Source organism: Schistocerca piceifrons, chromosome 4, assembly GCF_021461385.2.
Source record: "Schistocerca piceifrons isolate TAMUIC-IGC-003096 chromosome 4, iqSchPice1.1, whole genome shotgun sequence".
Classification (NCBI taxonomy): domain Eukaryota; kingdom Metazoa; phylum Arthropoda; class Insecta; order Orthoptera; family Acrididae; genus Schistocerca; species Schistocerca piceifrons.
The window spans coordinates 420,789,849-420,815,286 of NC_060141.1; the positions used below are offsets into that span (position 1 = coordinate 420,789,849).

Consider the following 25,438-nt stretch of genomic DNA (forward strand, 5'->3'; position numbering starts at 1 on the left):
ATTTTCACATCTGTCAACGCCAGCTTTCCTTGGGATTGGAATTATTATATTCTTCTTGAAGTCTGAGGATATTTCGACTGTCTCATACATCTTGCTCACCAGATGGTAAAGTTCTGTCAGGACTGGCTCTCTCAAGGCTGTCAGTAGTTCTAATGGAATGTTGTCTACTCCCGGGGCCTTGTTTCGACTCAGGTCTTTCAGTGCTCTGTCAAACTCTTCACGCAGTATCGTATCTCCCATTTCATCTTCATCTACATCCTCTTCCATTTCCATAATATTGTCCTCAAGCACATCGCCCTTGTATAAACCCTCTATATACTCCTTCCACCTTTCTGCCTTCCCTTCTTTGCTTAGAACTGGGTTGCCATCTGAGTTCTTGATATTCATACAAGTGGTTCTCTTCTCTCCAAAGGTCTCTTTAATTTTCCTGTAGGCAGTATCTATCTTACCCCTAGTGAGACAAGCCTCTACATCCTTACATTTGTCCTCTAGCCACCCCTGCTTAGCCATTTTGCACTTCCTGTCGACCTCATTTTTGAGACGTTTGTATTCCTTTTTGCCTGCTTCATTTACTGCATTTTTCTATTTTCTCCTTTCATCAATTAAATTCAATATTTCTTCTGTTACCCAAGGATTTCTATTAGCCCTCGTCTTTTTACCTACTTGATCGTCTGCTGCCTTCACTGCTTCATCCCTCAGAGCTACCCATTCTTCTTCTACTGTATTTCTTTCGCCCATTCCTGTCAATTGTTCCCTTATGCTCTCCCTGAAACTTTCTACAATCTCTGGTTCTTTCAGTTTATCCAGGTCCCATCTCCTTAAATTCCCACCTTTTTGCAGTTTCTTCAGTTTCAATTAGCAGTTCAAAACCAATAGATTGTGGGCAGAATCCACATCTGCCCCTGGAAATGTCTTACAATTTAAAACCTGGTTCCTACATCTCTGTCTTACCATTATATAATCTATCTGATACCTCTTAGTATCTCCAGGATTCTTCCAGGTATACAACCTTCTTTTATGATTCTTGAACCAAGTGTTAGCTATGATTAAGTCATGCTCTGTGCAAAATTCTACAAGGCGGCTTCCTCTTTCATTTCTTTCCCCCCAATCCATATTCACCTACTACGTTTCCTTCTCTCCCTTTTCCTACTGACGAATTCCAGTCACCCATGACTATTAAATTTTCGTCTCCCTTCACTACCTGAATAATTTCTTTTATCTCGTCATACATTTCATCTATTTCTTCATTATCTGCAGAGCTAGTTGGCATATAAACTTGTACTACTGTAGTAGGCATGGGCTTTGTGTCTATCTTGGCCACAATAATGCGTTCACTATGCTGTTTGTAGTAGCTAACGCGCACTCCTATTTTCGTATTCATTATTAAACCTACTCCTGCATTACCCCTATTTGATTTTGTGTTTATAACCCTGTAATCACCTGACCAAAAGTCTTGTTCCTCCTGCCACCGAACTTCACTAATTCCCACTATATCTAACTTTAACCTATCCATTTCCCTTTTTAAATTTTCTAACCTACCTGCCCGATTAAGGGATCTGACATTCCACGCTACGATCCGTAGAACACCAGTTTTCTTTCTCCTGATATCGACGTCCTCCTGAGTAGTCCCCGCCCGGAGATCCGAATGGGGGACTATTTTACCTCCAGAATATTTTACCCAAGAGGACGTCATTATCATTTAATCATACAGTAAAGCTGCATTTCCTCGGGGAAAATTACGGCTGTAGTTTCCCCTTGCTTTCAGCCGTTCGCAGTACCAGCACAGCAAGGCCGTTTTGGTTAATGTTACAAGGCCAGATCAGTCAATCATACAGACTGTTGCCCCTGCAACTACTGAAAAGGCTGCTGCCCCTCTTCAGGAACCACATGTTTGTCTGGCCTCTCAACAGATACCCCTCCGTTGTGGTTGCGCCTACGGTATGGCCATCTGTATCACTGAGGCACGCAAGCCTCCCCACCAACGGCAAGGTCCATGGTTCAGCTGCTATACAAACTAATTTTACCTACCAACTACAGTACAAACTCTCCATCAAAATAATACCATAGTTAAAAACTAATTACAAAATTCTTTAATAAATGTAACCTTATTCTGTAAAACTATGTTACACTGAGAGATGCTTATCGTCTTCAGATCACAAGTCACAATAAATAAATAAAAAAAGATGAATGCTGGTGATATCTTTCATTTTGTTTCCATGAACCTTCGAGTATTAATAATGCAGCAGCACATATTAAAGTTCCTTGTCTCTAGACATGACGTGGCAGACAACACGAAAACAATACAAGAAATAGCATTGCAGATGATGCGAATACACTGAGAAATGTTTGCTGCAAGTTTGAACACAGAGACAAGAAACAAAGATGGAAACAGATGTGAAACAGTGTAGGAAATAATATTCTTAAGAGAAACATGTTTCCAGTGGAAGTGTGGAGGCAGCTTTACACTACTTATTGCACTGGTGGGCTTTCAACTATCGACTATTATGAGCGCCTGTGAACAAACTGTCTGAACAGCAGGCATTTCGATTATTCATTTCCATCGAAGTGTGTGACGTATGTGTGCAGTATGCCTTCTCAAAGCATGCTGTATTGAAAGTACCATATTACAAATTCATTGCACTTATCATTAAATGCCAGTTAATAAAGCATCAACGATTTAAGGCTTCAAAAAATTTTATGATAACTAATTCACAATACAAAATACAGATGAGCAAACTGTAGCATAATGGATAAAGTCACAACTAGCAGAATTAGAGGTTATAAGTTCACAACTCACTACATGCCAGTATTATTATTATTATTATTATTATTATTACTTTCTTTTTTTCAACTTAGCAATGTTATCACGTTCATTATGATTGTAATACAATGTTGTTGTTGTGGTCTTCAGTCCTGAGACTGGTTTGATGCAGCTCTCCATGCCATACAGTAAAGCTGCATGCCCTCGGGAAAAATTACGGCTGTAGTTTCCCCTTGCTTTCAGCCGTTCGCAGTACCAGCACAGCAAGGCCGTTTTGGTTATTGTTACAAGGCCAGATCAGTCAATCATCCAGACTGTTGCCCTTGCAACTACTGAAAAGGCTGCTGCCCCTCTTCAGGAACCACACGTTTGTCTGGCCTCTCAACAGATACCCCTCCGTTGTGGTTGCACCTACGGTACGGCTATCTGTATCGCTGAGGCACGCAAGCCTCCCCACCAACGGCAAGGTCCATGGTTCATGGGGAGAGGTGTAATACAATATGTTCTGCAATATTCGATGATGATCAACATATCTGTCTGGGTAGAGAACGAAGGATGAAATAAATATTTGCCTGTTTATTTGCGAATGTGTGATGATTTCAGAGTGTGTGGTTAGACAGGAGTCTAAGAGGATAGCTTAAATTGCTGCAAGTGAAACAATGAGCAGTAATATTCATATTCTTCCTTGTCACAAATATTTCACATGTTGCACAACCTCAAACATAGTCTCCTAAAGAGTTTTGCTACAGCTGAGAATCTCCTGTTACTAACACATCCATAAACATGTGAAGCTAAACGCGGCAAGTTGTGTTGTTAACGCTAATCGTGGATCACATCAGCATTTACTCTCTCTCACATCTCCCTTCTCCGCAACAGCCTAAAATTTTACCTAACTCCGCCGCCACCCACAGTGTGAGTCGTCTGTCTTTTGTGTCGCTTATAAATCGTTCAGCTACAGCAAATGTCAATAGGAAGAAAATTTGACAGAGTCTAGTGAGATGTTGAGTAAAAATGTAAAATTGAGTAAATTTTACTAGGAAGAAACATAAAAATTGGAAATTTTTACCATTAATCTTATGGGTTTTTCAAAGGGATGACAAATTTATGGTGTACAATTGCGAAAAAAGTAAAATCGGAGAGCGTAAACTCAAAGTTCCACTCTCTACTAGATTACAGTGTAGAAAAGGGTTAAAAGATTGCTGTAAATGGTTAGACTAACCTTTAAGGTAGTAATAATTTACCTGTAGGTATTAAGTGTTGGTTTATACAGTTATTACTCTACAACATTATACCTTTATTGTTAAAGTAGGAACTGCCTTTTGAAATCAAAATAGCATAGTGGGCAAGTTGTGAACAAAATTGTAGAATGGTAGAATGAGTACAAAATACCTCTTTATTTGAAACTTGTGTATTTTGAAAAAATTGACTGTTTCAACTAATTGCCCATGGGAAATAGGTATTTATTTGTTGTATGTTGGAAGGAAGGAAGATTAGTGTTTTAACCTCTCATTGAGAATGAGGTCCTTAGAGGTGGAACCCAAACTTGGGATTCAAGATTGGTGGGGAATGATATCGGCTGTGCCCTTTCAAAGTAACAATCCTGATATTTGCCTGTAGCAATTTAGGAAAATTACGGAAATATTAAATCTCACAGCTTCCATTACACTTCATCAGAGTAATGATAAATTCAGAGCTGAAAGAAATTGATTTCTCAGCAGTGCTAGTGGAAGTTTCCAGATCTTTAAAGTGGGAAAACAAGAGTACTAATGTGTGTTAATGGAATATATCAAGTCCACCTTCAGTTCTATTATTTGAAAATCAATTACTGTGGCAATTTTATATTTCATTAAGTTAGTGTGGCAGTACAACATGGAAATTTATTCAGCATTCTTTATCAGCCACATCAGTCTATAGTATGAGAAAGTTTTCCAGCACACTATGATTCACTAATTATTACTCATATACTTACATACATAGAAAGTATGGATAAACTGCAATCATTTCATAGTTCACAATTCCAGTCCACACCAAGCCATGGTAAATTGTAGAACACACCAAGAGAATAATCTGTATAGTCCATGGTTAAGCAAACCCATCAATAATTTGAAGAACAGCAATCCAAAATGTGGAAATCCAGTAACCAGCTAGGTCACAAAATTGCAGTGTGAGCAAGGAAGAGACCTAAGAACAGCACGATTTGAAGTTCCTTGCAGTGGATTGACATCAATGGCCAGGCCCTTGTGATAGCTCACTGGCTTCTCTTACAGGAGGCCAGAGGAGTTTTTGATGGGATATTGACATCTGCCAGATGATGTAGGTATAGCATCTCTCCACCCTTTAATCACTCTGTAGGATTGGAAGTGTCCTTGTCGATATTGTGGTTGCTGTGTGAGTTTGATTGTGTCTCGGCACACATTGTTTTTGTATCCTTTAATTTTGTTGATGACAGGATGCTGATGCCAGAGTTAGATGGAGCTGGGGTAGGTTTGTCGGTCTGTTCTGGAAGTCAGTGGTACTGGAGTAGGAAAGGGTTCCATTCCATGGGGAAAAGTTCTACAGTGCTGAACCTGGGGATGTGAATCCACCAGAAATATGAAGTTGTATCGAGCTGGCTCCAAGGGGCCATTTGTCATCTCCAGATGGTTCTGATAAAACCTGGTACCTTCCCAAAAGTGAGAGTCCAAACCCCTGTGCCCAGCATGTAACAGGGGCAGTGGGTGGAATGGCATGGGTTTGTTGAAGGTCTCAGGAGTTCCCAGAGGGCCCAGTGTTGCAGCCATGCAACAGTGATGCCAGAGTATGCCCCTGTATCAGTGTTGCTCTGTAGTGTCCAGGAAGTGGGTCTTGTTCCACATCTGTACCTTGCCATTGCAACAGTAGAGCACTTGCCTGCGAAAGGCAAAGGTCCCGAGTTCGAGTCTCGGTCCAGCACACAGTTTTAATCTGCCAGGAAGTTTCAAAGTCCTGGTTGCATTCCCATGGGTGTTGCGGCATTGGCAAAGCATGGAACTGTTACGGCCATGCTGACTGGGTTGATAAGCCAGTCTCGCAGGAGCAGGCTGTCAACTTGATGTTCTGTGTGATGCCAGACCAATAGGCTTGCCGCAATGTGCATGCTTTCATATGTGCCATTCCCCAGTTTTCGACATGCAGCAGATTTACTACTTGCTGATACAGTGGCGCAAGATAATGACACGGCTATCGTCATTGTCCACTGTTAGCATCAGTACACCCAGTGACATCTGGACCCTGTTTCTAGATGAAGACAAGTGCAAAACTCTGGAAGGGAATGGGTGTGTTGTGTTCTGGCCAACCTTGACGAATGTAGTTTTGATCCTCAGATCTATCCTTCACAATTACAGAGGCAGTGACAGGGCCTAGTGTTGTAGATGTTGTGCTATTGTTTTCGGGAAGGTGGTTCTTAGTACCGAAAAAGGAGATTAATAGTGTGCGGTCTTTTATAAGATGGAATTATGCTGTAAAGGAGAGCATGGAATTTTCAGATGCCAAATACGATAGCCAGTGCTTCTTTTTTGATGTGTGAGTAACTTATCTGGGGTGAAGTGAGTGTTTTAGATGCATGTGTGATGGTGCTAAGTTTGGCCAGGTCATTTGCTACTCAGTTTTGGCCTAAGCACTCCACTTCCTCTGGAAATAATTTGCACTTTAGTCAATTTTGTTGTAGCATGCAAAGCAGTAAACATAAGTAGGCAAGATGTTGCTCTCTTGTTGCACCACTTATTAATATATCGTCCAGATAATTGACTGTACCCAGTATGTTTTGAGTTGGCTATTCCAAAAAGGTTTGGAAAATTTCTGGTGCTGTAGCAATTCTAAAAGCAGCCTGTTGTAGCTGTACAATCCAAATAGAGTGTTGGTGACTATGAATCCACCTAATAGTCTTGACGTGATCTCCTCTAGCCTTGGAACAGGATAGATGTCAATCTCTGATCGTCCTTTTATAGTTGATTTACAGACACTACAAACATGGAGAGAGCCATTTGATTTTTGTAACACTATCAGTATTGTTGACTGGATGCAACAGGTGTGAGGATGTCTTGTAGCACTAAACAGTCTAATTTGGGCTTGAGGTCATCTTGCAGTGCTACTGGCATTGGTCTAGCTCTAAAGTAGCAAGGTACTGCAGAAGACTGGAAAATCCGCTCATGGTACTAAAGCTCCATAAAAGTTTATCAGTCTAGCCACAAGTTCACAGAAATTGTTATAGGTGACATACTTGTCATCCCTTCCCACTTGAGACTGAAAAAGTAAAGTTAACTGTTTCCTCGATCAACTTACAAATTGACACACAGAATTCCTCCCTAAATGTTCTGTGCCACTCTGTCTCTGACGTAGTCCCATGAAGTAGTTCTTATAATACTATTGGATTTATTTGGAGATACAGTCTACCTGTGTGGATGTAAGTGCAAATGGGGCAGCTGATTTACTTTAAATATGTTTGGAGATGCATTAAGGCGAATGTATTGACAAACAACATGAAGCAGTGTAGAGGCACACATTTAGACACAAGTAATGTCAAAATTATGGAAAACTGAGAATGCCAAGAGGTTGGATCAGGATTGCATCTTTATGCCGACTAAAGAGATTGGACCCCAAAAGAAATACTTAGTAAACTCTGTATAACTTAGGAACAGACTAATAATTTTCATTCGTTTCCTGATGTAAATAGTTTACTGCACAGTGATGTGGTAATAGCAAGGCTTTTTAATGACACAGGCTTCCTCTGTCATTTTTTTATGCTCAAGGTGGTATTTAATGATTAATATTTGATAAAGATAATTTCTTAGTTTCATGACAGATGTGGTGCAACAGTTAGCAATTGAAATCGTACTTTGCAATAACGACAGTTGTTTATCAACCTTTGAACTGAATCAGTATAGCTGTAGAGAACCAATGTCCACACTTGCATAACTGAAAAGTCCATCTTGACAGTGTGTAGCAGGTACCCACTACGACAAAGTACACGATCACTGGAAGTGGTGATGAACTCTAAGTTATCATGGATAATCAGCAGCACTTATCATGAGGCTGTGAGCTCATGGGCTGTCAAGATGCAAGTCCAGGCATGGGAAAGGCTGACGGACATCTAGCAACTGATGTGATCCTGGCAAAAGTGTGGTAATATACAATGTCTCATAAATAGCAGCAGCGACACGCATTGTTGTCCGAAGTGTTGGCTCAAGGACAACTGGCAGTCAGTCTGGAGCATAACTATAGCAGCTGGTGGTCTGTCTGTAGTTTGGAGCATAACTCATTGTTGAGAGGCTGAGCGCCAATCTAAGTACCACGGGCACAATGTTGTGTGACCTTGCGGATGCAAATAGGTGCCTGCAAATGCAGTGCTGTTTACCATGACCTGTGTGCCACATATTGGTGCAGCTTGTGCCCCCAGATGCTGTGGTAGCTGCAGGAGACTCCCAAAAGTACATCAGGAGCCGTACCTGGCCCATGAAGCACATCCTTGAGCGTAGTATCACCCTGTGTTATTATAGTTGGTAGATCCCTGTCATTAGAATTGCCAAGTAGGGTTCACTCTCACAACTTACTCATAGTTCCCAAAACCACTGGTGTACTTCAGTGTCATATTGCATTGACAGTCTCACTGCCTGTGTTCTGAATGTGGGGAAAACCTGTCACTCGTCTCTGAAGCATTCTGTACTGCTGCTCAAGAAGTGAGTTATGCTTCTTAACTGCAGTGTGCCAATACAGTGTTAAAATGAAAAATAACAAGTTGTCCAAAAATAAGAGGTACGTCACAAGACTTCACCTGAATGTGAGCTACATGATTTTCACACACTAAACCCAGTGAAAAAGATCTCAAAATTTTAAGCTAGTGAATTAAGATGATTAGATGGTACCACTACTGTTGATTTAGTTTGGTATTTTAAAACAGAAATATGAAAAAAATGTCCATCCCAAAAAGTTTTATGCTTAACTTGATGGCACAACAAAGAAAGTACCCAGAGGGCCAACTTTTTTATACAACGCTGTTATTGTGCAAAAGTACGTGGTGCTTTCCGTAGGATTGTAACCTTTGTGATATCAACTATAGAGACAAAGAATCAATAAGGGCATAGGTTTTTTCATTTACCACTGAATTGGTACCAGCAAGAAGTTTTATTGAATTGGTATTTATCATTATTGGGGGAGAGAGGTTTTGTGGTTGCTGAGTGGGCATATGCTTAGCGAACAATCTGATGTGGACATCCTGGATACCACTTCCTATTATTGTTGTAGCAGGTTTGGGCAGCAGGGGGACTAATGAGAAGACAACGAGTCAGATACATGCAACTGCTGATTCGTTGTTTGGGCTTTTTAAATGGAGGTCACAGTTTCAATCTGTGGGATGCATACGTAATTATTGCATCACACACTAATGATTCAGTGCAACATTGTTTACAATTTTGATTTTCACACAATAATCAACTCTCAATATTCCGCTCTCTGAAATTAGTTTCCTATGCAGCATATAATTGATGCCTGAACCAATGCTAGTCTAGCTGCTAAAATGTGTTCATTTCTCATAATGCTTAGAGAACAAAGTATGGATTTCAGACTGTGGTCATGTTATTTACCTGAAAGTGGAGCTGCAGATGTCTTTAGTATGTCTCATCATTCTATGAGGATGAAATTGTGTGAATAATGGTAGTGAATGCTGTTCTGGCTTGATGAATTGCTCTTGCATAAGCTGTTGCTGCTCCAGAATGTGCTGCTGTTGTACCTGCTGTTGCATCTGAAGTTGCAGCTGTTGCTGCAACAATGTCATGAATTGATGAATTCCATATGCATGATCTGTGGTGTCACCGCCAGACACCACACTTGCTAGGTGGCAGCTTTAAATCGGCCGCGGTCCATTAGTACATGTCGGACCCGCGTGTCGCCACTGTCAGTGATCGCAGACCGAGCGCCACCACACGGCAGTTCACGAGAGACTTACTAGCACTCGCCCCAGTTGTACGGACGACTTAGCTAGCGATGCAACACTGACGAAGCCTTTCTCATTTGCAGAGAATATAGTTAGAATAGCCTTCAGCTAAGTCAACGGCTACAACCTAGCAACGCGCAATTAACAGTTTATAGTCTTGCACGTACCGTCGAGAACGATGTATTCAAATGAGGGATTAAAGTTAAGTATTCCAGAAGCTACGTACTTTTCTTTATAGCATTCATTACGTATCCTGTTTCAGACCTCACGCCATCCTGCGTGAGCTTATAGCGTGCATTTCGGCCTTCTCTAGCAATATAACATGATCACTGAACTTAGTTTGTTGTGTTCGCACACACATGCATATGCCCACATGTGCACATGCGTAAAAACACACACACACACACACACACACACACACACACACACACACACACACAGAAGTTGAGTCCTCATTGTCATGAAAGTACAGTGTAAGTAAGGTAGAGAAATAAGCACAGCATGATATGAAATGTCTTGCAGGAGCCAGGTTTTATCTCTGGCTTGGCATCAATGACCAGCCTGTGTGACATCCCAGTGGCATCTCTTACCAGTTGCCAGAGGAATCAGTGATAGTGGACATTGCAGGGTATTGTCATTGCTGTTGAATGACTGAGATATAGCACAAATCTGTTTAGTTTTGATTAATAACCAAGGGCACTGAAGTTAATAACCAAGGGCACTGAAGTTAGCACTTAAAGCACAAAGAACACTCAAAAATATTTGAAAAATGCCAATTTCAAAACTGCCAAAAGCTGCTGCTGAAATAATTAAATTCTTTATTTACTACATTTACTAGGATGGCATGTTTGGCTTAGCTGGGCAAATACCAAAATATTTTGTTTGGATGGTGCACCATAACTCATAAGTATTTGATGAACCATGTTTAAGAATCCTCAAGAATTGCTGATAAAATAATTATTTACTAACACTTCATATAATAAAGAATTACTTTAACAACAGCTCTTGGCAGTTACGAAATATCTTTTTTTCCAAGTACTTAGAAACCATAGGGCACCACTTACACAAAGTATATTGTCATAAATATAATAAAGGTTTCCATATACTTTTCACTCCTACAAATCTGACTTCTATGTTGTTTTTTTTCTGGTCAACTTCTTGTCCTAATCCAAATGGTTTAACACTTCATCATGAAACTCCATATGAAACATTTTACCCGTACTTCATTTTAATACTGTGTATATTAGCATGCAAACTTTTTCTCACTCACACCAGGCACTGCATCTGCTTGGTGGAGTTAAAGCAGAATCGTATTGTAATCACTTGTAGTGACACCATGTAATGCTTGCCATTCTAAGACACATCAAACTGCACTATTATTGGTCAGTGTAACAACTGTGCCCATTTATAATTCTGCTTTTCCCTGAGTTTTATTTGTAAATCCAGGTCCATTCACTTTCTGTGAGCTTAGGTCTAGTATTAGATCTGCTAGTATGGTTTTCTGTTGGATATTTTGTCTACTATGTCACAGTAGACAAAATATCCAACAGAAAACCATACTAGCAGATCTAATACTAGACCTAAGCTCACAGAAAGTGAAAGTATTTGTATGGAGTGTAGCCATGTATGGAAGTGAAACATGGACAATAACTAGTTTAGACAAGAAGAGAATAGAAGCTTTCGAAATGTGGTGTTACAGAAGAATGCTGAAGATTAGATGGGTAGATCATATAACTAATGAGGAGGTATTGAATAGGATTGGGGAGAAGAGAAATTTGTGGCACAACTTGACTAGAAGAAGGGATCGGTTGGTAGGACATGTTCTGAGGCATGAAGGGATCACCAATTTAGTATTGGAGGGCAGCGTGGAGGGTAAAAATCGTAGGAGACCAAGAGATGAATACACTAAACAGATTCAGAACGATGTAGGTTGCAGTAGGTACTGGGAGATGAAGAAGCTTGCACAGGATAGAGTAGCATGGAGAGCTGCATCAAACCAGTCTCTGGACTGAAGATAACAACAACAACAACAACAACAACAACAACAACATGTCACAGTATGGATTTTGCATCTGCATTGTACTCGGAGAAAAGGCATGGCAACCGGTTATCCAAATAGCAGTAATTGTTTTCAGTCCATCTCAATATGAGGCTCTCTCATGACTGTATTGAATGTATTGCTTGTCAGCAAACATCAGATGCTAAAGTGTGTATCTCCTAGGTTAATGTTTGCTCATTGCAGACCTCACTAAGTTCTGTGTCTGTGACCTCTCTTTACCAAACAATGTCATCCATTGGCCTGGAGGTTGTCATTGTTACACGGGTTGCTGAAAGAACCCCAAAGATTCATCATTTCCGTTGTACTTTTCTTGGATACTATAGCCATGTCCAACTATTTGACATAACACAGGCATCCATGACACATTACTAAATCCCAGTACAATTCCTCAGAGTTCAGAGATTTCTTACGACAGTGTAGTTCACATAGTTCTAACATTTGAGTGCACATTCTCTCTCTCTCTCTCTCTCTCTCTCTCTCTCTCTCTCTCTCTCTCTCTCTCTATATCTCTCTATCTATCTATCTATCTCTCTCTCTATCTTGGCTGTTGCATTTTGTAAACTGGATCATTCTTAACTTGACAGAGCTGCCATGCAGAGGAGTTATGGATTTGGATCATAACTTCTGCTGTAGTTGCATTCTGGGACTCCATGAACATTTTCTGCCAAGCAGTGGTTCACTTATGGTTGTATGTTAAAATGGAAGGCAATTTATTCTTCCTTTGTATGTTGTCTGAAACACTCACTTCAATCTGGCATTCACTGGTCATAAAATTTTTGTTTTATTTCTGCCCTAAGAAGTGTTTAGTAGATCAGACATCCTGTTTCTGAATTTTGTCAGGTCTTCCATCTGAATGCATATGGGATACATACTTGCTGACAATTAGATTTTGGATAGTTTTTTTCGGGTGAATTTTGGACAGTTTTTTCGGATGATTGTGCACCTCACAGTGTGTTTATAGCACTTTTTCAATGCTGATCATTCCCTAATGTCTAAAACTCTGAGAGCTGAAAGATTTGAAAACCTTGACTTCGTCTTTTCTGAAATAATTTGAAAACTAGTACATATTCTTGTGACACTTACCAAATATTCCCTTCTCAAAGAACTGACTTCTATCACAAAGTGAACAATTTCTTTATAGCATAGTCGCAATCTCTAATGCTGTTTTGACTTCAGTCTATCTATCTTGGGATCTAGTAAATAACGAAATAACAAAGATTTTCTGTGTAGCGTGTCCTTTATCATCACATTCCAATGTACTGAATATCATATTCCAGATTTCAGCCAGTTATCCTTCTCTTTTGTTGCTGCCCTGCCAGGACTGTGCTGGTTAATCTCGGCTTATCCTATTTGGCAAGGGCACTTAAGTTTCTTGACATCTTTTTCTATTTCTTTGTTCTCAGGTAGAAAGTTTTCCCTTAACATTTTGGTCTTTTTTAATTCTTTTTTGGTCTCTCTATTTTCACTTGATACTTAAATTCAGAGAGAGAGAGAGAGAGAGAGAGAGAGAGAGAGAGAGAGAGAGAGATTTCTTTCCAATTCTGTGGCTTTTTGCACTGGAAGTTTCTGCGGCATCAGATGATGCAAAGACAGTGGGTACCAAATTGCATCAGTAAGTGCCTTCTGATGTAAAATTTCTCTCTGGTCATTCCATGTTGCCAGATCAGTTCTGGCTGTAACAGTCCACTTGGTCATTTATTTATCACAATTCAGTACATACACCAATACAGAACTTTTTACACACACACACACACACACACACACACACACGCACACGCACACGCGCACACACACGCACGCACTCGTGCGTGTGCTAGTCGGTGAACCTTGATAACCAGTAAGTAAGTTCATGTTTGAAAATCATGTGCTCCCTCTGGTTATCTCTAGTACTACTGTTAGTGGCCATGCACAAGTTGGAGGGCAGCCAGAGGAAAAGAAGCTGTCATTTGACCAGAGTTGAGCTGGGAAATGGATGCAAAGTTATCAAGTCGTTCATCCTGAACAAGTATTTCTGGTACTATTATAAGCACTAATGAGGAAATGGAAGAGGCACCTTCTTGACAAAACAAGTGTGAAAGGACTTTCACTTTATAGTTCTGCATTATTTTATGTGCTACGTAAAGCACCATTAGCTCTGAAAACACAGTTACATTTGTAACCAGGAAATTAGTTATATACATTTCATCGGCATACATACTTTGCAGGCTACCATATGGTGCATGGCAGAAGGTACCTAGCACCAATGCTAATCATTTAATTTCCTGTTCCACTTGCAAATAGAAAAACAACTGTCTATAGGCCCCTGTACGAGTCCTAATTTCTTTTATCTTTGTGACACTTATACACAGTTATGTTGGTGGCAGTAGAATTTTTCTGTAGTTAACTTCAAATGACAGTTCTCTAAATTTTTTCAATAGTGTTTCTTGAAAAGAATGTTGCCTTCCCACCAAGGATTGCCATTTGTAGTATCTCCGTAGTACTTGCACATTGATCGAACCTACCGGTAACAAATCTAGCACCTCACCTCTGAATTGCTTCAATGGGTCCTTTAATGTGAAATGATAGGGGTCACCAAAGCTTGAATAGTACTCAAAAATGGGTCACATTAGTGGTCCATATGCAGTCTTCCTTACCAATGACCCACACTTTCCTAAAATTCTGCCAATAAACCAAAGTCAACCAATTGCCTTCCTTACTGCAGTTCTTACACGTTTGTTCCATTTCATATCACTTTGCAACATTATGCCTAGATATTTAATCAATGTGACTGTATCGAGCAGCACAGTACTAATATTATATTAAAATATTATGGGATTGTTTTTCTCACTAATTTGCACTAAATTACTTTTTTCTGCATTTAGAGCTAACTGCCATTCATCAGACCAACTAGAAATTTTGTTTAAGTTTTCTTGTATCCTCCTACAACCACTCACTGCAAATGGCTGCCCACACTGTCTATCAGGTCAGTTACGTATATACAGAACGATAGCAGTCCTACGACACTTCCCTGGGGCATTCCTGATGATACCCTTGTCGCTGATGAACACTCGCCATCAATGCCAACGTACTATGTTCTATTACTCAAGAAGTCTTCAAGACACTCACATATCTGGGAACCTACTCTGCATGCTCATACTTTCGTCAACAGTCTGCAGTGGGGAACTGTGTCAGATGCTTTTTGGAAATCTAGAAATATGGAGTTTTCTTGTTGTCCTTCATCCATGGTTCACTGGATGTCATGTAAGAAAAGAGCAAGCTGAGTTTCGTAAGAATGATGCTTTCTAAATCTGGGCTAATTTGTGGAAAGAAGCTCTTCTGTCCAAAGAAATTTGTTTAATTCGAATTGAGAATATGCTCAAGAATTCTGCAGCAAACTGACATTAAGGATATTGGTCTGTAATTTTGTGGGTCTGTTCTCTTAGCCTTCCTATATACAGGAGTCACCTGCCTTTTTCCCAGTCACTTGTGAATTTGTGCTGAGTGAGAGATTCATGATACGTGCAAGCTAAGTAAGGGACTGATGTCATAGAGCACTGTTTGTAAAACCGAATTGGGATTCCATCAGGACCTGGTGACTTATTTGCTTTCAGCTCTTTTATTTGTTTCTGTATGCCAAGCTTATTACTGTGCCCTTCATACAGGAGTCTGTGTAATTGTCCAAACAACAGTACAAGGGCCGTGTGAAAAGTCCGTGCAAAAATAAAAACAACTTATGTGTTTGGGGTAAACGATTTTTATTTTTCGACATAGTCTCCTTTTAGACTTATATACTTCGTCCAATGCTGTTCTGATTTGTTGATCCCTTCCAAATAATACGAATTGTCCATTTCTGCAAAATAGCTATTAGTTGCTGCAATCACCTTCTCGTTTGAATAAAATCTTTGTCCCGCCAACCATTTCTTCAAATTGGGGAACAAATAGTAGTCCGAGGGAGCCAAGTCTGGAGAATAGGGGGGATGTGGAACGAGTTGGAATCCTATTTCCAATTATTTTGCGACCACATCTGCTGAGGTGTGTGCTGGTGCATTTTCGTAATGGAAAAGGACTTTTTTGCGGTCCAATTGCCGGCATTTTTCTTGCAGCTCGATTTTCAAATGGTCCAATAACGATGAATAATATGCACCTGTAATAGTTTTACCCTTTTCCAGATAGTCGATGAGGATTATCCCTCATGAATCCCAAAAGACAGTCGCCATAACCTTAACAGCCGAAGGAATGGTCTTCGCCTTTTTTGGTGCAGATTCTGCCTCGGTAACCCATTGTTGAGATTGTTGTTTGGTCTCTGGAGTATAGTTATGTATCCATGTTTCATCCACAGTAAGGAAATGACACTTTAAGTCCCGCGGATTCTTCCTGAAGAGCTGCAAACCATCCTTGCAACACTTCACACGATTCCATTTTTGAACAAGCGTGAGCAAACACAGAACCCATCTTGCGGATAGCTTTCTCATGTCCAAAGCATTAGCAATCTCACGCACCTTAACTCTTCTGTCATCCATCACCATATCATGGATTTTATCAATGATTTCTGGAGTCGTGACCTTCACAGGGCGTCCAGAACGTTCGGCATCACTAGTGCCCATATGGCCACTCCAAAAATTTTGAAACCACTAATAAACTGTTCTAATCGAAGGAGCAGAGTCACTGTAATGTTTATCAAGCTTCTCTTTAGTCTCCTGAGGCGTTTTGCCTTTCACAAAGTAATGTTTAATCACCACACGAAATTCTTTTTTGTCCATTTTTTGACAATCACTAGACTTCCTTGATTCACACGAATGCCAAACACAAAGAAGTAGACCAATATGGCTGAAATTTGGTATGCGTTCATTCCGAAGATGCTACTAACTAAACATGACCTCGATATGCACCAGTGGTGCCATCTCTCGGACTTTGCACAGTCTTTTCAAACGCCCCTCGATGTTTGTGCAATCCTCCTAAGTGAATGATTTCTTAAAACTGAAATTTGTAACTTCAACTTTCATTTTTCTGTCGTCTGTTGTCACACAAGACTGGTCAGTGAGCGACTGGATAGAAGCCTATGACCCACTTAGTGATTTTATGTAAGATCAGAATTTCCTCAGGATCTCAGCAAGGTTTTTTTGTTAAGGTATGATGGTGGTAGTTGCTGTATGCTTTGTGCATCACTCTGTTTAAAGATGCACAGATCTCTAACAACTTTTGCCTGTCATCATTTGCACATTCCGAGAGTGCAACAGTGTTTGCTTCCTCAGCATTTTCTGAATTTTGTTACTAAACCACGAAGGGTCTTTTTTGTCCTGAATCCACTTACTCGGCACATACGTGATTACTCTAGAACGCGATTTACAGGCTGTTTAAACTTCACTCATAATTCCTTTATGTCCATCATACCAGAACTAAATTATGTTCATTCATTGTGTAAGTGGGACCCAAACAACTGCTTATCTGCTCTTTCGAGCAGAAATACTCTTAGCCTCCTTGATTAATTTATTAACTTCAGTAGCCGAAGTCACTTTAATGACATTGTAGTCACTAATCCCAGTCTCCAGCTAATATTGCACGATCTAGCTATTTCTGTGCGACTGAGCGTGGACTTTCTTTGAATGATTCTAAAACAGTCACTGTGGAATCAGGTGGCCAATGATTAGCTTGATTTCACGTAGACCTGTTACACACGTTCAGATAGCTTCACAGTCACATTCAGATTTGATCTCGGTAGAGATGGTTGAGACCATGAGGCTAGAAAAGTGAGAGACTACAAATGTAAAGATACGAGATGTCACTTTTCACTCCTTTAGTTAACGGTAAATACTTTTCAGTGAACAAACTGCCAAGTTAACCCTTTCATTTCCTGTGGCTAATGTTGTGTACATTAAATTTACTTTGTCTTAGCTGCAACAGAAGTATTTTTCCCGATGGAGACCTGAGGTACACATTTGTGAATATTCAACATTTTCATCATGTGGAAGTACCTCTGAACGTTTGGTATCACTATGAAAATATCAGCAAGTCAATATAGCAATTCACAGAAGCTTGTGACCACCAGTATACACAGGTGTGGTTGGTTTGCGGTATTCCACTGTATAATTCAATATATTTATTACAATAGTGAATATTTTGTAATAAGTTATTTTAGTCAATCAAATGAAGCCACGTGTACAAAGTAATTTTAAAAACAGATACATATTTTTGTATAAATCTTGCATCTAAAATCATTAAAAAATCACATAAGCGCATTACCACGTAAAGAAAAATTTTCCTTTTTCCAGAAAAAATTTGGATCTGGAAGGGTTAAACTGCAATATGGAAATTATGTTAAACTGTAGATCCTCCTATAAGTGGCTGAGTGAGTCCGTTTTAGAGGACCATACCTAGTAGTAAAGAATTGTGGTGTCCAGACTTTCAGGAGAGGGACAACTACATTTTTAAATGTCAAAAGAAAGGTCATTTATTTCGCAGTTGTTTTAAAAAGAAGAATCAAAAAGTATTGATTCTTCATGAGTCACTGAAAATTTCATCTCTGTAAAATATTTTCTTCTAATATATATCTCTATACTGTAAAATTTAATTGTTATAGTCAAAGTTTTCCACTCCTTCAACTGTTTCAAACTCATAGAAAATAAAATCTGTTTTTATGCTACTAAACACTATGCCAATTTTACACCCAATTTACTATTTTGAGTTTGAACATTCACATGCATTCAAGAGGTAGTAGATTTCAGACAGTTTTCTTCTAATTTCTGCATTTATAATACCTGTGAAGTGCAAACATAAACACAATAATTCCTGAAGATTTTTATATTGTAGTGTATCAAAATCTTCTGACAGAAACAAACCCAACCAGATGAAGTTGAGGCACTCCATGAAATGGTGCAAAAGCTTCACTCTGAAAAACCAGTTACCTGACAAGTACAACTTACTTGCTGGTTACTAATGGCTGTAACCTATCCAGTGTAGACCCAGTGGATGCCAGTTTTTTCTTCCAATCAAACTACTATTTCCCCAGGGAGCTCTTATTATCTTCTTTATGCCAGAGCTCCCAATAGTGTAAATCCTTGATTCCTGTACCAATTTAGGCATTCCAAGAACATTGAACTTAGCCTCAAGAAATGAGATGCCTTATGTTGGCTGAAACATATGCCCCACAAGAGACAGCATCTCTTCTGTAGTTATATCATGAAATGACTGCTGTCCCTCTATCACACAAGAGCTTTTCCCTAGAATAACTTGATCTGGGAACAGTTGTCAAATCACCCTCAGGAGGTGATGAGCTGGTTTTGTGAGCTACATTAATGGTGTAGTAGCATCAAAAATCCCAGGGACATCAGGGTTACTTAGTATTAGAGTGCTCATTCCAGATGTTTCCTGGTGCAGAGACTCAGGGAAATTGTTGACAGTAGTCATTGTATCTTCCCACTGTGTTCAGAGAGTGGCCAATTACTCCCTATCAAAATAAATTTGAAAAGCTCTGAAGCTGATTAACCTGAGCTGAAAAAATATCAAGGAAGATTCAAAAACAAGAACCAAGTTAAAAGAAGTTCACTGCTGTTATCCCATAGAAAAACTGTAACTAAAGGAGACTTCAGAGCGTACTGTTGTGCAATAATTTCTCTCTCATAATTCTGCAATTTTTCATTTTCTTTTGATATTTCAGGGCATTCTTTGATGTTTTAGTTAATTTCCTGTAAAAAGTACTCTTAAATGTGTGTCCCTATGGTGCTTCTTGTGGTAATTGTTAGCTTGATTAATAACTGATTTCTCTCTGTAAGCCCGTCCCTTTGTTTATCAGTGGTTTATCTTGCCCTGTTCTTGAGTGACTTTTCATTTCATTGTTTGCTTCCTAATTGTATTGTAATAGTTGTTAATAGAAAATATTTTTATTTGCAGAAGAATTTTGCTTCATTGGTTCATCTTGTTAAAATTGATTTGAGCAACAACTTTCTGACAGAGCTACCTGAAAACTTTGGTGAATTGGTACAATTAAAGCATCTGGATCTTTATAATAATAAAGTAAGTATATGATTTTTCCTAAAAAATATTTGGCGTATAAAGTACTTTGCGGATGGATAAACATTTTGATTTTTACTTCTATTACAAGTGTTGACATAATAATTGATATTGAGGTCATAGTTCTGAGCATTTTCATTTATGATGTGTATGTTAGATGTTGACTGTGATGTGCAGTATGACTAATATGCTACAAAAGTACTCTTAAAAAAAACCTTTATTTAGGTTTGATAACCAAGAGAGATTTTTGATGATATTGCTGTCTGCGGCGAAAGTGAAGAAGAATAACAGGATCTGTTGAATGGAATGGTCAGTCTAATGAGTACAGAATATGGATTGAGAGTAAACCAAAGAAAGATGGAAGTAATGAGACATAGTAGAAATGAGAATAACGAGAAACGTGGATTTGTGATAATGAAGTAGATGAAGTTAAGGAATTCTGCTACATAGGTATAAAAATAAATTGTGACGGACAGAACAAGGAGGACATAAAAATCAGACTAGCACTGGCAAAAAGGGCATTCCTGACCACAAGAAGTCTACTGCTGTCAAACATAGATTTTAATTTGAGGAAGAAATTTCTGAGAATGTACATTTGGAGCACAGCATTGTATGGCAGTGAAACACGGATTGTGGGAAAACTGGAGAAGAGACTTGAATCACTTGAGATGTGGTGCTACTGAAGAATGTTGAAAATTAGATGGACTGGTAAGGTAAAAAATGAGGTGGTTCTCTGCAGAATTGGCATGGAAAAGCATATATGGAAAATTCTGACAGGAAGAATGAACAGGATGGAAGGGTATCTGTTAAGACATCACAAAATAACTTCCTTGTTACTAGAGAGAGCTGTAGAGAGTAAAAACTATAGATAATAAAAGATTGGAATACATCCACCAAATAATTGAGAATGTAGGTTGCATGTGCTACTCTGAGATGAGGAGGTTGCCTCAGGAGAGGAAGAATCATTCATTACCCCTATACTACTACTTTACAGGGTTTCTATTCAGAGTGAGAGCTAGATTTGGTTATTGTGTTGCAATAAACACAAGAGCAGTTGGCTGCCTCGTAAATCAGTGAACAATCTGACATTATATCTCTGATTGCCATGAAACTCATATTTGGATGTATGGTTTTTAACTGCTTATGTCCACTTCATCATATGGGCCTGTCTGGGGTTCATCAGTGAAATTGAATCAGTGAAATATATTTGGTATGCTATTATTTTTATGCCTGGAAAAGTGTTTTTATTCCACTACATGAATGGCCATGTGCATATTTGTTATGATGGTGGTTTATAATGTGACACACATTACTGTTCCATGTTACCTGTTAGTGTACCTATATTTGATATGTGCAAAATGAAAGTTCTGATGTTGGCTATAATAATGTTAAAAATTTTACTCTATGGTAATTATAAAAGTAAATATATCTAAGCTCTGTAAAGAACATAGCACTCTTTCAGGTATTGTTTGGTTATAAAAGTTCTTTCTTTCAACATAGCTGCAACACCTCCCATTAAGCATTGGACAGTTGAGGAACCTGCGTTGGCTTGATCTGAAAAACAACCCACTTGTGCCAGCTCTTGCTGAAGTGGTTGGTCCATGCTTGGATGCAGCTCAGTGCCAGAAAGCTGCTCGCACAGTGGTGCCCTTTTTACAGAATATGCAGGTGCAGATTGCTGAAGAACGTGAGCGTAGGCAACAGCAGAGAAGGAGACAGCGTGGTAAGTATTATTTATTTATAAATCTATTTATTTAATCAAAGGATCATCTCACAGTGATATAGAAGTTGTCATGGTAATACAATAAAAATCAATTGCTCAAAGTATATACACAGAATACTGAAGTATGCTCTGTAAGAGTAGGATGGCCTTGATGAAGGAATTGTCCCAGTATTTGCCTGAAGTTACCGAGGAAAACCACAGAAAACCCAAATCAGGATGGCTGGGCAGAGTGAACCCCACCCTCCAAAACATGAGGTCAGCACCTTAACAGCTGCACCGCCTCATTCAGTTGTTCCCTATTACACAACATTGTTTGATTTACTCGGCAATATCTTCTGATAACTAATAATATAAACACACAGTTGTGCTGTTCATCACTGCACACACTAGGAACACCTGCTGATGACTCCTGGACCATGACGATGGTGCTATGCCCCTTGCAGTAACTACAGCTTGTTCGGACAACCAATTCTTTGACCACCAGTGTTCAGGTATGCTCCATATTTCCTTCCTGTCCTTCTCTCTGTCCACCTGAAAAAGACTGTGTCAGCAAGACATTACTGTCTTGCACTTTAGATCCTGGTGCATTACTTTTTTTGCAAAAGCAGTAAACTGTGATCATGAATTGAAATGCAACAGGGTGTCATAGTTAACCTATTATTATTACCTGCTACTCTGAATCCTTCAAGTAATCTCAATTGTGTGGTATGCATTAGTTATGATGAATGTTTTAGCTGCCTTTCTGAACAGATGTCTTTCATTTCATTGGTCAGTTTATTATAAAATTTTATTCTGATAGAAAATACTGTTTAGAGATCTTTGCTTTTTTTTTCCTTGGTAAGTGTAGGACCTTACTGGCACTTGATCCATGAATATGTATAGAAATATTGTGATGCTGTCCCTTCTCCTCAATGCGTTAACTTTACTCGAGATATGTTGTTTTACCAACCAATCGGTGCGTAAGGAACCTGTGCGCACCTAGGTTATGTCATCGACCTAGGGATACTCCACATGAATCCGCAGCTTGTGTAACTACCCCCATAATTATCCACTATCTCGTGATAGTATTCCATCCCTACTTTACTATATGTGATTACACAGAGATGCTGAGGGCGAACTTGAATGTTCCAAATTTGGTGTAAAATAACTGTTTCCTGTGACTCTGATAAACAAAATGTTATTTATGAAAGTACAACACTTGTTCTCCAGCCAGAAATAACTCTAATCAATAAGATATTAAAATTCAGTGATAGGTCCTCACTATCATTCCTTAGTATAAACCAGTAAAACGCAAAATGCTAAATCACTTGCAACAGCATTTAAAATGCACATATCTGTATTTTGCTACAACATATAGTGACAAGTGCCATTTCATGTCACCGATGAGCCGTTATAGTGATTCAGTGCACTCACAAAAACTGATCTAGATTATTCAGCCTGGAATACATCTATAGCAATGCACATATATGTTATTACAGGACAGTAGTTTCATCTGCACCTGGGTTCTTTGTGGCTACACACTCCCGCCTGACCATCGGCTGTCCACTGCTACTGACCAACTACTCAGTTCTCTGATCATTTAGCTGCAGTGTCACCTCTTAACTTGTACTAATCTTTCTGTAACAGTTTACAGTTCCTATTAATGCAAGAACACCCCCTTGTTTCAGACAGTTATTTCCGCTACTCAGCTGTCCTTACAATTTCTTATTCCAACCTGCTGACTCCACATGAACTAACAGCTGATATAGCTTGACCTTCACGCTATTTGTGGAATAATTAACAATGTTATCCCTGATATGCACTACAGATTGGTAGACGTACTCACTTGCTGCAGTAAGGATACCCCATTTTCTGAGTAGCCCTTTACAGTGAGCCCAACTATGACTTATAGTTATTATTCTTATGGCCTTTTCTACAGTTGAAAAACTGTGTCCATGTTTCGTGCCTTCAGTTGACAAAAAAGAATCATGTATCTTAAGAACGGGATGTACGTAGGAATAGTATGTCACCACAAAGACATTTGCTGTTACAAATTGCAACAAAGAACCCTAAGAGCATAACATACTGATGGTGTTCTTCTTACAGGTATCTTTGTGTGCTCATTCCACATTAACTGATAATCAGTATTAAGCCATAAAAGCTTTGTGCTTGTTACACAATCTATAGATTTATCATCTACACCTAGTGTGAAAAGTTGTTTTGTCTCTTTGTGCCAAAGTGCATACTGTTCATTTTTTTTACTTCAGTGTAAATTTATTATCTACTGCCCAACTGAAAACATTCCTGAGGGTTTCATTTGCTTTCTCTAATAGGAGCTCTGGTGTTTTATCAGTGACTATGTTGTTGCTATCATCAGCGTAGAGAACTTTTTCTCCATGTCTTATACTATCTGCAAATGATATAAAGAACATAACTGGACCCAATACACTACACTGAAGAACACACATGTTTATGTATTTCTTGTCTGACAGTTGTTTCACTTAAAAACTTATCGGCAGATTTTGTACCCTGTTTCCCAGAGAAGACTGGAACCACTTGTTCGCTGTTCCTCTTGCACCTCATGCTTGTAGCTTGTTTGGCAGTATTTTATGGTCAACAGTGTCAAAAGCCTTGGACAAGTCTAAGAATGTGCCTGAAATACACTCATCCCTGTTGAGAGCTTGAAGTACACTTTTGTGAACTCGGTAATGGCCAATATTAAACGTTTTGCTATTTTGAAGCAAAACTGTGCTTCCCCTCTTAAAGAGGTTATATTTATTCATGTAACTCATTAGTTTATCGCTCATAATGCATTTGAGAAATATGGCAGTAATGAAACTGGCTAGTAGTTTTCAATACTTTCTGCATTACCATTCATTAGTAAGGGAACAACTCGTGGATGCTTTACGAACTCTGGAAAAATATCTGAACTGAAGGACTCATTTATCATTTGTTAATTGGGCATCAATGCTGTCTCTGTACTGATAGGGTTTTCCTGACTTAAAGCTCTGTTATGGAAAACATAATAACTGAGCTTGCTGTGTAGGATGTTGTGGGTGCTACAAGTGCTTCAGTAAGACATAACTGCAACTCCTCTGCAATACATAATCTGCAAAATTTGCCTGTTCTTGAGGATGTTCTGTTATTCTACCTCCATATTTGATGTGTATGTTAACAACTTATGCTTGCCTTTTCTATTTTCTTGTCTACAACATCCCACGCTACTTTGTATTTATTTTCCCTTGTAAATATTGTTTTGTCATTGAAAGGCCTTTATGCGGTATATTTTTTATATTTGTGATACAAGGGTGCTCATACAATAGTTTGCAGGAGGAGAGGACAAAGACCCTGGGGTATGGAGTATTTTTAATATTTTGGAATACGAATAGCAATTTGTAAGAAGCCATAAAAAAGTTTCAGTTCCAACCCTGTTAAAAACTTGCATAATACTAATGTTTCAGTCATTTTCTGGAAATAAAAAACATTTGTCTACACTATATTTTTACCTATCCCTGAGAGCTAGCGGGTGGCCAGTCCCCTGTTGCCCCTGGTATTGGTACCGTTGCTGTGGTGATAATCTGGGAGCTGTGGAGTGGTGCAGTGCTTTTTCAAAGAACTGAGGAATTTAAGTGCATGAAGGACATGTAGCTTAACTGTTTCTTCTGCTCAGTTAGCCTTTTTTAAAAAATGTCTGAAAAGTTTGTTGTGGGAATAATCTACTGCCAATAATGCAGTCTACACCAAAACTGCAGTTCACAAACATTTGTTGCAGTTAGGTGGTGCATAAACTGCTGTTTATGGCCAATTCAGGTTCCATCCACCCCAGTTATGCACAGATAAATGAGTAACCACATATACACTTGGTTGATGTCCTACAGTATTGTTGTAATGCACTAAGTAATTTATCCCTAATGTAATAAATGACAACTGTTGATGTGTGTCAAGTAAATCATTAATACAGTCACTGTATTAATCCCTCATTAC

The 25,438-nt window shown here is 39.0% G+C and overlaps 1 protein-coding gene across 1 annotated transcript in view; it reads left to right on the top strand.

Moving 5' to 3' along the window:
• LOC124794895 (leucine-rich repeat-containing protein 59) overlaps positions 1 to 25,438 on the top strand; it is an 87,975-nt gene that overhangs the window by 40,469 nt on the left and 22,068 nt on the right. Inside the window, exons 4-5 of the mRNA XM_047258594.1 lie at positions 19,633 to 19,755; positions 21,253 to 21,475. Of these exons, the coding sequence (XP_047114550.1) occupies positions 19,633 to 19,755; positions 21,253 to 21,475 (346 nt within the window). The remainder of the gene's footprint in view (positions 1 to 19,632; positions 19,756 to 21,252; positions 21,476 to 25,438) is intronic.